The 17,064-nt window shown below is 39.2% G+C and overlaps 1 protein-coding gene across 1 annotated transcript in view; it reads right to left on the bottom strand.

Annotated features, from left to right (window-relative positions):
* The window catches only part of NTN1 (netrin 1), a 623,591-nt gene that overhangs the window by 128,005 nt on the left and 478,522 nt on the right, over positions 1-17,064 (bottom strand). The window contains exons 3-4 of the mRNA XM_060252655.1: positions 12,669-12,818; positions 9,232-9,285 (exon numbers count right to left, since the gene is read on the bottom strand). Of these exons, the coding sequence (XP_060108638.1) occupies positions 9,232-9,285; positions 12,669-12,818 (204 nt within the window). The remainder of the gene's footprint in view (positions 1-9,231; positions 9,286-12,668; positions 12,819-17,064) is intronic.

Genomic DNA, 17,064 nt, shown 5'->3' with positions numbered 1-17,064 from the left:
GCGGACTTGGCAGTGGCTGCTATCTGAGCCTCCATCTTTAGGGAAGGCTCCAATAGTACCCCCAAGCTCTTGACCCTATCTGCCGCCATCAGCGGCGCGCCGTCAAAAGCTGGCAAGGGGATTCCCCCTCCCCGGTCCCCGACGACCCAAACAAAGGACCTCTGTCTTCGCAGGGTTTAATCTCAGTCCACTCAGTCTGAGCCACTCAGCCACGGCCTGTAGTGCCCGATCCAGATTTTCTGGGGCGCAGACCGGTCGGCCGTCCATAAGCAGATAAAGCTGGGTGTCATCAGCATACTGGTGACACCCCAGCCCATACCTTCGGGCAATCTGGGCAAGGGGTCGCATATAGATATTAAATAACATCGAGGAGAGAACCGCTCCCTGGGGCACCCCACAGTCGAGTGTGCGCCTCTGGGATAGCTCCCCCCCAATCGCGACCCTTTGTCCCCGACCTTCAAGGAAAGAGGAAAGCCACTGCAAGGCCAACCCCTGAATCCCCGCGTCGGCGAGGCAGCAAGTCAGTAGCCTATGGTCGACTGTATCAAATGCCACTGATAGGTCCAACAACATCAGCACTGCCGAGCCACCCCGATCCAGATGCCATTGAAGGTCATCTACCAGGGCAACCAACACCGTCTCTGTCCCATGGCCTGGGCGAAAGCTGGACTGAAGTGGTTCAAGGAAGGAAGCGTCCTCCAGGAAAGTCTGTAGCTGCCTCGCCACTGCCCTCTCAATAAGTTTGCCCAAAAAGGGCAAATTTGAAACCGGCCGATAGTGTGCCAATTGGGCCGGATCTAAAGATGTTTTTTTTAAGAAGGGGGGCAGACCACTGCCTCTTTAAGCGGCGTTGGAAAATGCCCTTCTGTCAGGGATCTATTTATGATGTCCCGTACAGGATATCTAAGATCCCTCTGGCAAGATTTAATAAGCCAGGAAGGGCATGGGTCCAGTTTACAAGTTGTTGGGCGAGCAGATAAGAGAATCCTGTCAACTTCCTCCAGGCTGAGGGGGCTAAAACCATCCAGAATGTGATCCGAAGACATGCTCGGGGCCTCGGTTACGCTAACTGTCTCAAAACTGGCAGGGAGGTTGACGCGAAGTGACGCGATCTTATCCGCAAAATATTTCGCAAAAGCCTCACAGCCTATTTCCAATTCAATAGAATTTGGCCTGCCTTGTGGCAGTGTTGTAAGTTCTCAAATTATATCAAACAATTGTGCCGGGCGCGAAGTTGCGGACGCAAACTTGGCCGCAAAGTGTGCTTTCTTTGCGGATTTGATTGCCATCTCACAGGCCTTCAAACTCTCTCTATAAGATGTTCGGGTCACTTCGTCTTGAGTATGCCGCCATTGCTCTCCAGTCGTCTGAGTCCCCGCTTTAATTGCCGCAGCTCCTGGTTAAACCAGTGGGCCAGGTATCCTGCAGGGCCGTTAGGAACCGTTCTCAGTCCATCAAGCTCCGCGGGCGAGCTAAAATACGCTCTCCGCCTAAACAGGTTTGGGGTGACACATCCATACGAGCCTTGAGGGCAAAGTGATCCGACCATGGCACTGCTTCCATTGCAATGAAGGAGATGACTTAAAGACATATATAATAAGCACTATTGCTGAGTTTTTGGAAATTGAACCCGATTAATCTAGTTATCTTTAAGATTACATATATAGGGTCAATTCATTGTTTGCCAAGAAAAACAAACTACCAAGAGATGTGGTAATAAAATTTATTTCAAGAGACATGGTGGGAAAGATCTTAAGAAAACTATTTGAAAAAACATTGGAAATTGATGGAAGCAGAGTAAGAATCATGAAAGAGCTGCCAAGAAAGGTTATAAATGACAGAAGATTGTACAAAAAATTAACTGACAAGCTGCGGGAGAATGAAGTGCGATACAGATGGATACTGCCTGAAGGTCTAAGTTTTGAATATGGAGGAAAGAGGATTACAATTACAAATATACAGGAAATGAAATTTTCTGAAGTAAATGAGGGATTTGGGGATACAGAATAAAAGAAGAATTGATATGGATTAAAAATTAATATCTTGGTGTCAGGCTCTGTAACTCTATCATACTGAAATTATAAAATACTAACCAAATGGACTTTTCTATACTAACCCCTAGCCTTTGTGATATTGTAGTCACCATGCATATCAAAGGGGATGTTTGAAGTGTTAACTTTGTTTAGGTTGTAAAGGGAGCAAAGGAACATGACCGTTAATAGATACCGCCACTGGCCAGCATCTTCCCAGAGGCTAGGAGATAAGCAGGAGCTCTCGTGTGAAAGTTTGCACCTTCACTCCCTGTTGTTTTGAGAATAATGTCTTTGTTCAGATATTGCTTTGATGTAGATTCCATAAGACCCAGAAACACCCCTGCCAAGGTATTAGTCTCAACTTCTGTTTCAAGCTATGAGTTTCCAATAAAGTATTACATTGTCTCAAATGAATACAGTCTTGAGTCTCCATCGCCTGACACTTGAAACGTAAATGGACTAAAATTACCACAAAAAAGAAAGGTTACATTTCATTGGATCAAGAAACAAAAATGTAATATAATTTGCTTACAAGAAGTACATATTAAACAATTGGATTATAAAATTTTATGGAATAAACAATTGCGTATGGAATTTTTTTCCTTGGCTAAGGAGAAAAAAAGGGGAGTGATTTTTTATGTTAAACAGGAATTGGATCCAAAATTGATTTTTAAGGACAATAAAGGAAGATATTTAGCTGTGGAAGTGACAATGAATGATAAAAAGACATTGCTGTTGGGATTGTATGCCCCAAATGGGGCGAAAGACTCCTTTAAAGATATTGTGCAACATTTAGACCAAGTGACTTATGAACAAATAATGGTAATGGGAGATTTTAACGGAACAATCATTAATGAGCTGGACAGATCAGGGGGAAAAATAAGGAGGGGAAGTTACCAAAGCCATTTTTTGATTTAGTGAAACAAGAAAGTTTGGAAGATATATGGAAGAAATTTAATCCTAAAGTGTGGGATTATACCTTCTTTTCAGCTAGGCATAACTCTTTCTCAAGAATTGATATGTTATGGATGACAAAAGATCTTGTACTTATGATGAAAAAAATAGAGATTCTTCCTAAAGTTGGGACTGATCACAATCCATTGATGTGGTCAGCAAAGTGTGTGAAAAAGATTAGGAGATGGAGAATAAATGAAGATTTGCTTCAGAAAACTGAGACAGTGGTGTCTCTAGAAAAAGAAACTAAAGCCTTCTTCCAAATAAATGAAAAGGAGGACATTCAATTTCAAACTGTGTGGGATGCATACAAAGCAGTAATGAGAGGTATTTTAATTACAATGAATAATAAAGATAAAAGGGCTAAAGAGAAACAAATGTTGGACATTCAAAAAGAGATTGGGAAAAAAGAAAAGGAACTTAAAAAAAGACTGAAGAAAAAGAAAATAAGAAGGGAAATTACAATATTGCAGAACCAATTGAGACATCTGTTAAATAAAGAGGTAGAATGGAACCTTAAGAGACTTCAACACAAATCTTTTGAAGGAGCAAATAAGCTTGAAAAATACCTGGAAATGAAAAAAAAAAAGGGAAATAAATTTGTGAACAAAATTGTATTGGGAGGTAAAGAAATTGTTGACCAAGCAGGAATTAAAAGGGAATTTTATAAATATTATGCTAAGATTTCAAGCTCAAAAGGTGGAGAAAAGAAAAATAGATGCATATTTACAGAAAATTCAAGTAAATCCCTTAACAGAAAATATGGAAAAGGTATTAAATGAACCAATTGAAAAAATTGAAGTTGAAGCAGCTATAAATTCAATGAAAATGGGAAAGGCACCAGGTCCAGATGGTTTTACAGCAAAATTTTATAAAGTCCTTGCAGAGACAGTAGTACCAAAACTTCAGAAGTTGATGAATATTATAAGGATTGATGGGATAATACCAAATACATGGAAGGAAGCTATAATTTTGTTGATACCAAAAGAAGATAAGAGATACAACAAATGTAAAAAATTATAGACCAATTTCATTACTTAACAATGACTACAAAATATATGCTAGGATATTAGCAAAATGACTCAAACAGTATTTGAATAATTTTTATCAAAGAAGAACAAGCAGGATTTCTTCCCAGGAGACAAATTAGAGACAATATCAGAACTGTTATAGATATTGTTGAATATTATGAGAAGCATCCTGAAAAAGAAGTGGCACTATTTTTTGCAGATGCAGAGAAGGCCTTTAACAATCTGAATTGGGATTTTATGTTTGCGATGATGAAGAAATTGGGATTAGGAGAAGATTTTATAAGAATGGTTAAGGCGATATATACTGAACAACAAGCAAGACTCTGTATAAATGCAGATTTGATGGAGAAAATGATGGTTAGTAAAGGAACAAGGCAAGGTTGCCCTTTATCTCCATTGATATTTATAATGACATTAGAGGTTTTGCTTAGGCAAATACAAGACGACAAAGAGATAGAGGGGTTGAAATTGAAAGGTTTTTCCTATAAATACAGAGCGTTTGCTGATGATGTAATGTTTATCAATGAAAATCCCTTATCTGTGACACCATTGCTGCTTCGTAAAATACAGGAGTATGGAGAATTGGCAGGCTTTTATATAAATAAAGTAAAATCAAAACTTTTGTGCAAAAATATGACAAAGAGTCAACAGGAGGAACTGCAAAGTGCAACAGAGTGTGAGGTCACTTCAAAAGTAAAATATTTAGGTGTGGAAGTTACCATGAAAAATATAGATTTGTATAAAAATAATTATGAAAAGCTTTGGCGGAAAATTGATGAAGATTTGATAAAATGCAACAAATTGAACCTGTCTGTGCTGGGCAGAATCGCTACAATTAAAATGAATGTTCTACCAAGAATTATATTTTTATTTCAAACAATTCCAATTGTGAAGGACAATAAACAATTTACCAAATGGCAAAGAAAAGTTTCAGAATTTGTATGGCCTGGAAGAAAACCAAGGATCAAAATGAAAATTTTAACCAACGCAAAAGAAAGGGGAGGTTTTCAGTTACCAGATCTGAAATTGTATCATGATGCAGTGTGTTTGGTATGGATTAAAGAATGGATGACATAATTAAATAAGAAATTGTTGGTTTTAGAAGGCCATGGAAATATTTTTGGTTGGCATGCTTATATGTTGTATGGGAAAAATAAGGTGGATGGTTTTTTTTCACACCATTATATAAGAAGAAATTTGCTAAGTACTTGGTCAAAATATAAAAAAATATGGTGATGAGAGAAAGCTGCTATGGATAGTGCCAACTGAAGTAATAAAATTATCAGAAACAAGTGAAGGGATGTGGTTAAAGTATAATCAACTATTAAAAATACATGGTGGAAAGGTGGAACTAAAATCAGCTGAAGAATTACAATATAAATATAATTGGTTTCAATTACAACAAATTAAGAGCTTGGTGGAGCAGGACATTAGAAATGAAGGTATAACACAGGAGCAAACAGAATTGGAAAAAATGATGTTGGGTGATAATGAAAAGTTGATTTCAAGGATTTATAAATTACTATTGAAGTAGTCTACAGAAGATGAAGTAGTTAAATTTCAAATGATAAAATGGGCAATCAATTTCAACAAAGAAATACAAATGGAATCTTGGGAGTATTTATGGAAGACCTCTATGAAGATATCGACATGTTATAATATTAAAGAAAACTGTTTTAAAATGCTGTATAGATGGTACATGACACCTAAGAAACTGGCAAAAATGAATAATCAGGTGTCAGATAGATTTCGAAATGTAAAAAACATGAAGGATCTTTCTAGCATATGTGGTGGACTTGTGAAAAAGCAAAACAATTTTGGCAAATGATTCAGAAAGAAATGTCAAAAATTTTAGGTTATGACATCAAGAGGTCTCCAGACTCTTTTTTGTTGGGATTACAAATGGAAAGTTTTCCTAAACCAGATAGAATGATGGTGTGGTATCTGCTTTCAGCTGCAAGGACATTGTATGCGCCGTTATGGAAGCAAGATAAAATACCAGAAAAATGGGATTGGATTTTAAAAGTTATGTCATGGAGTGAAATGGACAAACTTACAAAAATCTTAAAAGACTATGATTTGGAGAAGTTCAGGAAGGAATGGGAGAAATTTCAAAATTATGTTGAAAAACAATGGAAAGTAAGGGGACATTTAGTGATTTTTGACAAAAGCTGAATGGTGTGGAATAATGGACTAAAGTTTATAAAGGGAAAATTTTTCTTTTGAAAAATGAAGATGAACTTATAGAGTTAACTTTTCTTATTTTTTGTTTTTACTTCTTCCATATTGTTATAAAGTTCTAAAATGGAGATTCTTGATTTGTTACCTTGTTTTCTTTTAATTTTAAGTAAACACCAGCGGGGGTCAAGAAAAGGGGATGTGAGGAGAAGGGGGGGGGAAAGCGATGTTTTTATTCTGTATTATTTTTTAATTTTTCTCAAAGATTACTATAATAATATATTGCAAAGTAATAAAATAGTTTTAACTGAACACAGTCCAAAATTGCATTTGCCTTTTTAGCCACCACATCACACTGTTGACTCATGTTCAGCATACGGTCCGCCAAGACCCCTAGATCCTTTTGCACATACTGCTGCCCAGACAAGTCTCCCCCATCCTATAGCCATGCATTCCTATAGCCATGCATTTTTCCTATCTTTATCCCTGTTAAAATTCATTTGATTGGTTTCAGCCAAGTTTTCCAGTCTGTCGAGGTCATCCTGTATCTTGTTTCTGTCTGATTTAGTATCATCAGCAAATTTAATAAGTGTTCCCTCTATTCTTTCATCCAAATCATTGATAAAGATGTTGAACAAAACTGGTCCCAGGACAGATCCTTGAGGCACTCCAAGAGGATGAGGAACCATTCACAAGCAATCTTTGGGTGCAATCTGTCAATCAGTTACAGATCCACCTAACAGGATCCAAACCACATTTTTACCAACTTGTCAACAAGGATAGTATGTGGAACCTTATCAAAAGCCTTACTATAATCAAGATAATGATGTCTACAGCATTCCCCTGATCCAGCAAGGTAGTCACTTTAAAAAAAAAAAAAGAGATCAGATTAGTCTGACATTACTTGTTCTTGAGAAACCCATGCTGGCTCTTAGTAATCACAGCCATCCTTTCTAAATGTTCCAGAAATGAGTGTTCATTGGTTTGTTCTAAAACTTTTCCAGGTATAAACATCAAGCTGATAGGTCGGTAGTTTCCCGGATCCTCCTTTTCTCCCTTCTTGAAGATGGGGACAACATTCACCCACCTCCAATCTTCTGGCACCTCATCTGTTCTCCTAGAATTCTCAAACATAATGGCCAGAGGCTCAGAAATTACATCTGCAAGCTCTTTTAGTACTCTTGGATGCAGTTCATCTGGCCCTGAGGACTTGGTTTCATTGAAAGAAACTAGGTGTTTATGTACTGCCCCTATGCTGATCCTAGATTGGAACTCCATACCCTCTTTATATGTTCTGTTTTTGCCATGTTGAGCCCTGTTTCCCTCAGAAGACTGAGGAAAAGTGTCAAGTCTGTCTGTAAACTCTGGCTCAGTCAGAGAGCATTCTGGGTAGAACCAAAGTATAACCAAATGCTGCTAGCTGAAACCTTTCCCATCCCCTCCTTCCTGTAGTGGATAGTTTTGCTTTTAAATGGAAAGATGTGAAAGCCTTATCTGTGCCTTCTCAGGCTTGGCTCTCAGGAGGGAGTCGAGAGCTCGGAATGATCAAGGCCATCAGCCTGGGAACAAATTGGTAACAACAATGTGTGAATGTGCCCTGCATAATCCCCCCCCCTTAGGAATTCCTCAGAAGTACCCCTTTAAATGCAATGTATCAAGGTATATTCTTTAGTCTTTCAATGCTGGCTTTGCCTCAAGTAACTGTAGCAATAAACTAGCTCTTTGTATCAACAAACGACTGGTTATTGACTCTGCCGACGTGACAAAAAGTAGGTATTGAGCAATTCTGCCCTCTCTTCAACAGCAGTTACAATTTCACTTTCCTGCCCTTGCAATGGGCATACCATGTCCTTGTCCTTTTTTTTACTCTTAGCATCTTTGGCTAAGCTAAGCTCATACTGAGTGTTAGCTTTCCTAACTCTTTATCTACAAGCACTGGTGATTTGTTTATATTCATCCTTAGTTATAAGGCCATCCTTCCATTTCCTAAATGGGTCTTTTTAATTTCTCAAGTCTTTAGAGAACTGTTTATGGAGCCACCTCGGCTTCCTTAGGCTTCTTCCATTTCTTCTTCTCATAGGAATCATCTGTGATTGTGCTTTCAATATTTTCCTTTTAAGAAACTCCCACCCCTCTTGAACCCCTGTCTACTTAAGTATTTTTGATCATGGGATTTTACCCAGCATAGTTCTAAGTTTGTTGAAGTTTACCTTTCTGAAATTCAAGCTATATATCCAGCTACATTTTCCCTTCCCTAAGACTGTAAATTCCAAAATCACATGGTTACGACTGCCCAGGGTGCCCACTATTTCTATCTCATCAACCAATTCTTCCTTGTTTGTGAGAATCAAGTCCAAAATAGCAGATCCCCTTGTTTCCTTCTCCACTTTCTGGAAAAGGAAATTGTCAGCAAGTGAAGTCAGAAACTTTGACCTTTTGTTTTTAGCAGAGTTGGACTCTCAACAGATGTCCGGGTAACTGAAAACTCCCATGATCACCGTATCCCTTCTCTTGGAGAACTTTGTAATCTGTTCTAGGAGTGCCTTATCCAAGTCTTCTGCCTGGCCTGGTGGTCTATATTAGACCCTCACCATAATATCGCTCTTATTTCTTACTCCTTTTATTTTTACCCAGAGACTCTCAACTGAGCTACCATGCTCAGATTTATGTATTTCCTCACAAGTATATACCTCCTTCACATATAATCCTATGCCTCCACCCTTTCTCATTTGTCAATCCTTTTTAAATAAGTTGTACCTCTGGATCCTAATATTGCAATACTATGGAAGTACCCAATTCTTTTGCTACGAAACTATAAACTCTTAACCTGTAATGCTGCTTATATTATTCTAAAATGAATTATACTATCAAGGATGTGTCAGTGCCCCCACTCATGATAAAAAGCTCTGAATGATTTTAAGCCTCATTTACTTCCACTTTATATTGGGTATAATTTTGGCTGTAAATCTTTCCTGCCACAGAAAAAATATTTTATGAAGAAAACTGAATAGGTTAAAACAAAAGAAACAACATACCTTCAGGTTCTTCTGTGCTGCTGGCCACAGTAGTCAGAGGAGCAACAGGAATTTCTGTGGGGAAGAAGAAAAAGCAAAAGAGAAAGAGAAAAATAACAGTGGCATAAAGGAAGTTATTTTCTCCAGTTAAGGAAACCTTACTGGGAACTCTCGTAGGACAAGGTAGATGATAGTAACTGAACTTTGAGACTGCGATCTGGATAGTATTGCAAACAGCAATGACTCCATTGATTTTGATGTATCAGAGTAGCATTAAAACAAGAGCCATGTATTTCTGGAACAATATCTGGTTCCAACAGTGATTACTTTTCATTTTCTGGTGGGGAATTCTAGAAACAGGTGCAATTATCTTAAAATATGTCAATGAAAACTCAGAAAATAAAATTCAATAGCTTTGTGGACAAAGTGTTCCTGAACAGGCATTAAAATTGTCAAAAATATCCAATGAATCACTGAATATGAGAGCTATATTTAGCATCCCCCCCAAAAAAATCCACCACTATTACTATCAGAATATACTATTATCAATTTAGCATAATTAATAAGCACAGGCTCCAGTCTATAGACTTTCTTTAAAAGGGTGGTTAAGCTGGTTAGTGGAGACCTATTTAGACATTCTAAAAACTGGGTACAATCATTATATGCCATCATAACTGTACACATTGGCTTTGCTCCAAATAGCCATGTGTTGATCATTTCATATGACAGAACCTATATGCATACAAATTAAATGAAAATCTATACCCAGCAGTTTATGGAGTGGAGTTTGCAGAAATCAGTCTTTACATATACATGCATGCATGGAAATAGGAGAAGGGGTAGGATTTGCCACTTCAGTTCTGATCCCACTCCATAATTGTACTGAGTTTTTGAACATGTGAATGAAGTCATTTACTGTTTACACAATCAAAATACTGAATTTGATGAAAAGTGGATTCTGTTTAAATCTGTGTATACAGAACATAAAATGATAATGAAACTAAATAACTAAATAACTCAATTGTGTCTGTCCTCCAGTTCTTGTGAACAAATTTATTTATTTATTTACCTTAAATTTCTATCCCACCCTCTCCACGAGCGGACTCAGGGCGGCTAACAACATTTACATTTGCAATTTAAAAACCAATAAAATACAGTTATAATTTAAAACTATTATGTGGTGCTGTACCACTTCAATATAAGCGAGTTCTTCTTTTCTGATGGTGATCACGTAGTATCATAGCTCTATAATGATGATGAAGAAAACACATTATGTATTAATTGACCCTCATATGTGATCCTAAAGGTTCAAAATAATAGATGTGGTGACTTATAGTTATATTATTTTTGTCTCTCACTTGTTCTATGTGGAACTCTCATCCAAGCACTAATGAGACTGTGGTTGCCAACTCTGGGGGGGGGGGGAGATTCCGGAACATTTTGGGGGTGGAACTTGGGGAGGACAACATTCAAGGAGGGGAGAAACCTCAGCAGTGTATAATGCTACATAGCCCACTCTTTAAAGCAGCAATTTTCCCAAAGGGGACTAATTTCTGTTATCATGGAGATCAGTTGTAATCCCAGAGGATAGGATCTTCAGGCTCCTTGTGGAGGATGGCAACCCAAGATAACAGCAACATAGCTTGAATAAGCTTGCTGCATTATGTGCCTTTAGACCACAAGTACTTTGTAAGTACTTCAGAATGTACTGATGTTTATTCAAGATTATCTGAAATGCATATTGGGAGCAGAATCTTGATATCCCATAAAGACTTTGTTATGTCAAGCATGATTTTTGACTTCTGCATTAAGCACCAAGAGAACTCAATGATGGGCATGATGTGGCTGTTCTTTGTTTCCAGGTGCAGCCCTCTGGCTTTCCAAGGTTAATAGGGATTTTGATTTGATATTTTTAAAGGCAAATGGAGATAGGGTCTTCTTCAACAAATGTAAAGATCTCCAGTAGCATAAAATAACCAGAAACAGCAGTGACAACAGGCAACAATAAAGGCAGGAAAAGTGAACAGGAAATTGCTTATGTTTTATGATCCTATAGCAATCAACAGCCATTTAACAAATTTAACAAACCCCTTAACAACATGCAACATGATTATTAAAAATATTTTTTCTACACCTCAAGGTTGGCCTTTGGAACTACCAAACATCATTGGCAATAACAACCAATATGTACCTATAAACATATGAAATCCATTCCCAGGGTTCCAGTGTGACCAAAACTGAACACAAGATGGATGTTTGCTGATGAATGGGTGTCCTATACCAGGGGTGGCCAACGGTAGCTCTCCAGATGTTTTTTGCCTACAACTCCCATCAGCCCCAGCCAGCATGGCCAGTGGCTGGGGCTGATGGGAGTTGTAGGCAAAAAACATCTGGAGAGATACCATTCGCCACCCCTGTCCTATACTATACAAGAGGGGGGGATCTTAGTGTTATCTTACCACTCCACTGAGCAAAGGTTGAAGCCATCTTCCAGCTTAAGGAGACTTCGATCAATTTTGCACTCACCCTTACTCCACCCTGAAGTCCATCTTCTCCGTGTGGCGTCCTCCGATTTCCCACTATTTGTGCCAGGGCTGCAGCAAATATTGCAGCTTTCGTGCAGCAAACAGAAACCGCTAAAAACCAGTTTCTGTTTGCTGCACAAAAAGTGATTGCTGCAGCCCTGACGCAAATAGTGGGAAATTGGGAGGATGCCGTGCGGAGAAGATGGACATGAGGGCAGAGTAAGGTGAGTGTGAAATCGGTCTTCCTCTAACTTAAGTGGTTTTTCTGTTTTCAGAAGAGTTTAATAAACTGAGCCCACTTGTTGGGAGGGAGGGTTAGAAATCGAAGATATAAATAAAAAATAAAAATAAACTGGAGGAAGGCTTCAAACTTTGCTCAGTAGATGGTAGGATATGGTAGGATCCTCACTAACAGACTTGATTCTCAGTGGATCATTCCAGATCTGCTCATGATATCAAGTAACTTCAAAGGTCAGACATGAATCAGACTGGAAAATCAGGTTGCCATTTGATTGTATTCATATAATCTGAGCAGAGGGCAATGAGATGTACAAAATTCATCCATAAACTCATGTACATAAATGCATCCAAAAATGCAATACAGACACAACATGCAGGCCCACTGCACAAATTATACTTTGAATGGTTATACATTACAGACTCACAGCATATATACCCACTCAAACTGTACTTTGCTATTAGACCCAGCCCGGCACTTTGTAAATGAGTTAGGGATTTAAAAGTGCATATGTTGAAAAAGAAATGCACCTATAGTGGTTAATAATATAGGATCATAACATGTATCCATTTAAACAGTAATGTGAGAAATAGCCAACAGTCTATCTAGATAAATGAGTTTATCCAATCAGTTGTTAGTAAACAAGCTAAACTCAGAATTAGTTCTGTTATGGTGTAGAAGGAAAATCCACCTACTTATGCAGGGGGCAATTGGAGATCTGCTTTGCTGGTAACCTTTGGCACATCGATTGCAAGTGATGCCCGTCACGCCATCTTTGCAGGGACATTGCCCTGTGGTTTGATTACAGGTTTTCCCAGCTGCACCCACGGGATGGCAATCACATGCTGTGGGGGGAACATACAACAAGAGGATCAGAGGTGAGAGGCAGGGAGGAGGAAGGGCTTTTTTCCCTTTAAAAAGATTTATTAACTGGCAACAGTATCTGAAGAAAGATGGAAGTTGGTTACTGGCTGGATATTAGGAAAAACTATTTTACAGTAAGAATTGTTCAACAGTGGGATCAGCTACCAAGGGATGTGGTGAGCTTCCCCTCACTGGCAGTTTTTAAACTGCAGCTGGATGAACACTTGTCAGGGATGCTCCAGGCTGATCCTGCATTGATCAGGGAGTTGAACAAGATGGCCTCTTCCAGCGCGTGATTCTAAGCAGGGATTGTTCCATCAGAGATTCAGGGAAGAAGAAGAGGAGGAGGAGATTGGATTTATACCCTGTCATTCACTTAGAGTCTTAGAGCAGTTTACAATCTTCTTCCTTTCCTTTTCCCACAACAGGCACTCTGTGAGGTGGGTGGGGCTGAGAGAGCTCTTTGAGAACTGCTCTTGAGAGAACAGCTCTGAGAGAACTTTGGACTGACCCAAGGTCACCCACAAGATGCATGTGGAGGAGTGGGGAATCAAAATTGGTCCTCCAGATTACAGTCCGCTGCTCTTAACCAACTACACCAAACTGGTTCTCTCTGGATGTGATAAGAACAGCCAGTGCAGGGGTGACAGGGTCTTCACCCTTGAGGGCAACTGATAGATCTTAATATCACTGCATAAGAAACACAATAACCTGTCCCAGAATACCTGAAAGGGAAATGATGGCTTATCTTAGTATGTTTGTCATTCCAATCACCATCTTAGCACCCTTGCCAAGTATTATCAACCATAAACTTCTGGCCAAAGATAAATTTTAAAACATTCAAGTCATCTTTATCATCTAACCTCTGGTTGATGATGTTCCTAAAAGGACAATCTATGTATCTGATGCACTGACTTGGATAGCCCCAGGCGAGTCAGATCTGGCTAGTATTTGGATGGAAGACTACCAAGAAATACCAGGGTTGTGACATAGAGGCAGGCAAGATATATATACCAACTTAAGTTATTTCTGAGTAAATCCAGTTGAAGACTGGAGTTAAATAAGTTGTAGTTCAGTTCAGTTCAGTAGCTAACTTGTTCCATAGATTTCAGTGGCATTTAGTCACAGCTAATCTTAATGCAATTGAGATCTATAGCTACAATATATATAAATTGTAGAATGTAGATTCAGATTTGCACTAGAACATGCACAGAGTGCCAGATACATTTACAGTTCTGATCATAGAATATATTGTACTAACTCTAATCATAGAAGCTGCCTTAATATGTATGAAGTTGCACTTCTCTATGGGACACAGGCCAATAGTAGTCTTAGCATTAAGCCTTTGAGAACAAAGAAAGATAATTTCTTATTCAACTCTCTACTAAGCACATTACATATTACAAAGCCCTTTTTCTCTAGCCGAAGATCATCACATTCTATCATGTTTTGTAAACACCCTTTGAAAAGGACTCTTTTCTCCCTCAGGAGACTCCCCAGCCTGAAAGAGTCATCATACCCCCACACAGTAGAGATTCTGCCTATTGACACATTTTCTGGAACTGAGCCAAATATCTAAAACAACGAACCTGAACTACACCCCTTGGTCATACTAGAGAACCACCATAAACACAGAGTTCCATCCAGATGCTAAATGCCAGGAAGGCAGGGATTGAGGGTACAGATCAAATAAATCCCAAAGCAATTACCTCATCCTGAAGTGATCCTCTATCTCCCAGAATAGAGATGGGCTTCTTTGATCCAATAAGGGAAGCCAAAGGTAAGAACTTTGTGACCAGTCAACTAGACCTGCTTTGTTATCAAAATTGTATAAATATGTTTTGTGAAGGAGAGCTGAGGAAAAACGCAGGATATTGGTACAGAGAGAGAGAGTTAGAGTTGTTTTCCCTCCTGTCATTGATGGCAATAAAAGAAACTCTGGATCAACTCACTTAGACCTCTGGCTGTTGAGTCTCTTAAACTGGGCTGGGGACTCAACTCTTGGCACTGATGGTATGTGCAACAAACCTTTAAAAGCTCTTAATAAAAACCCTTGTTCAGAATTTGGGACTAAAAATCTCTAAAAACAGCAATGCAAAAATCTCTAAAAAGAACAATGATTCTGCTTTCACTGTAGAATCATAGAGTTGGAAGGGACGTTCAGGGTCATCTAGTCCAACCCCCTGCACAATGCAGAATATTCACAAATACCCCCCCCCCCACCCGACACACAGTGATCTCTGTTCTATGCCCAGAAGATGGCAAAAAACAAAACAAAACACAACCCTCCAGGATGGCCAAACTGGAGACAAATTTCTGCCTGACCCCAAAGTGGTGATCAGCATTTCCCTGGCCATGTAAGAAAGGGCCATGAGAAATAAGCACTGATGCAACCCATCCTGCCATCCCTCTCATGATCTGCCTAAATTCATAGAATCAGCATTCTAAATTCATAGAATCAGCATGGCTATCTAGCCTTTGTTTAAAACTCCCCAAGGAAGGAGAGTCCACCACTTCCCAAGGAAGCTTGTTCCACTGAGGAACTGCTCTGTCACAAAATTCTTCCTAATGTTCAGTCAAAAACTCTTCTGGTTTAATTTCAACCCATTGGTTCTTATCCACCCTTCTGAGGCAACAGTGAACATGAACATATGAAGCTGCCTTATACTGAATCAGACCCTTGGTCCATCAAAGTCAGTATTGTCTTCTCAGACTGGCAGCAGCTCTCCAGGGTCTCAAGCTGAGGTTTTTCACATCTATTTGCCTGAACCCTTTTTTGGAGATGCCAGGGATTGAACCTGGGACCTTCTGCTTCCCAAGCAGATGCTCTACCACTGAGCCACCGTCCCTCCCCTATTATTTGTTTATAATAATAAACAAATCTGCACCATCCTCTATATGACAGCCCTTCAAATACTTGAAGATGGTAATCATATCACCTCTCAGCCGCCTCCTCTCCAGGCTAAACATCCACAGCTCCTTCAACCTTTCTTCATAGGACTTGGTCTCCAGACCCCTCACCATCTTCATCCTCCTCCTCTGGACACATTCCAGCTTGTCTATATCCTTCTTGTGGTGCTATGTTTCACTTTGTACTTGAAAAGAGGCTAGACATATTCAAGACGGATGGGTTCATCAATTACTATAAGATCCAACTGTCCTCAGCTAGGGCTTTTTTGGCCCTGACATCCACCTGGTAGAATTCTCTGTCAGAGAACATCTGTGCCCTGGGGAATCTATTATGTTTCTACAGGGCATGCAAAGCAAAGATTTTCTCCCAGGCATTTGGTTGAGGACAGTGATGGGCATTATAAAATCTGGCACTCTCATACCCCTCACTCTCTGCAACCCGTCCCCCAGGAGGCTTGTGGAAGCTGAATTTTCTACCACCATCTTGGAAATTGTACTATCTGCTGATATATGTTTTATGTAATTTAACACTGGAAGATGGCCTAATAAATGGTGACTAAGGGGAACCTCTTCAACCAGAGGCAGTAACCTCTTAATACCAGCGGCCACAGCACACCCTCTATCCCCTTTTTTTGGTTGATCCTTCAATGCAACTGATTGGCTACTCTTTGAAACAGAATGATGGACTAGATGGACCACAGGTTTGATCCAGCCAGGCTGTTCTTATATTTTTAGAAGGGCATCAATGAAATTCACTGACATCACTCACTGCAGAGAGAGTTCACCTACCCATTTTGCTCCAAACAACATTAGCCTACAGACCATTTGCAAAAATGACTTGAACTTTGTGCTATGTGAAATGAACTAGTTTCTTAATTTTCAATCTGTCGGTTATCCACATAAAAGGATCCACAGGCATAGTCACACCTCAGTTTTTAAAAATTCAATTTGTGTTCATTATCTCTGTGTGTGACATGTAAAAAACGTGAAGAGTGGTATCAATGCCATGCTTGGAAAATTCCAGAATTATTTCCCTACAATTGAATATCTGCACTACTCTCTTTGATCACTGGCAATAGAATCCCAGCCTCATTATTCACTTACAGTCATATTATAACTGGTAAGGGCACAAATGCTTCCTACACCACAAGTCTACAGAGGTTTCTGAAACACCAACCATTTTTTAGCATGCAGGTAAAACAAATACTCAGTGGTGTGAGTTTGCAGACTGTAATTAATTCAGTTGACTAAAAATTTCCTGTTGGGAAATTTATTTTCTATTTTATGAGAAGTCCTTATTACCAACCTAGCTACATG

The sequence above is a fragment of the Heteronotia binoei genome, chromosome 13, assembly GCF_032191835.1.
Source record: "Heteronotia binoei isolate CCM8104 ecotype False Entrance Well chromosome 13, APGP_CSIRO_Hbin_v1, whole genome shotgun sequence".
Taxonomy (NCBI): Eukaryota; Metazoa; Chordata; class Lepidosauria; order Squamata; family Gekkonidae; genus Heteronotia; species Heteronotia binoei.
This window is presented reverse-complemented; position numbering and strand designations above follow the sequence as displayed.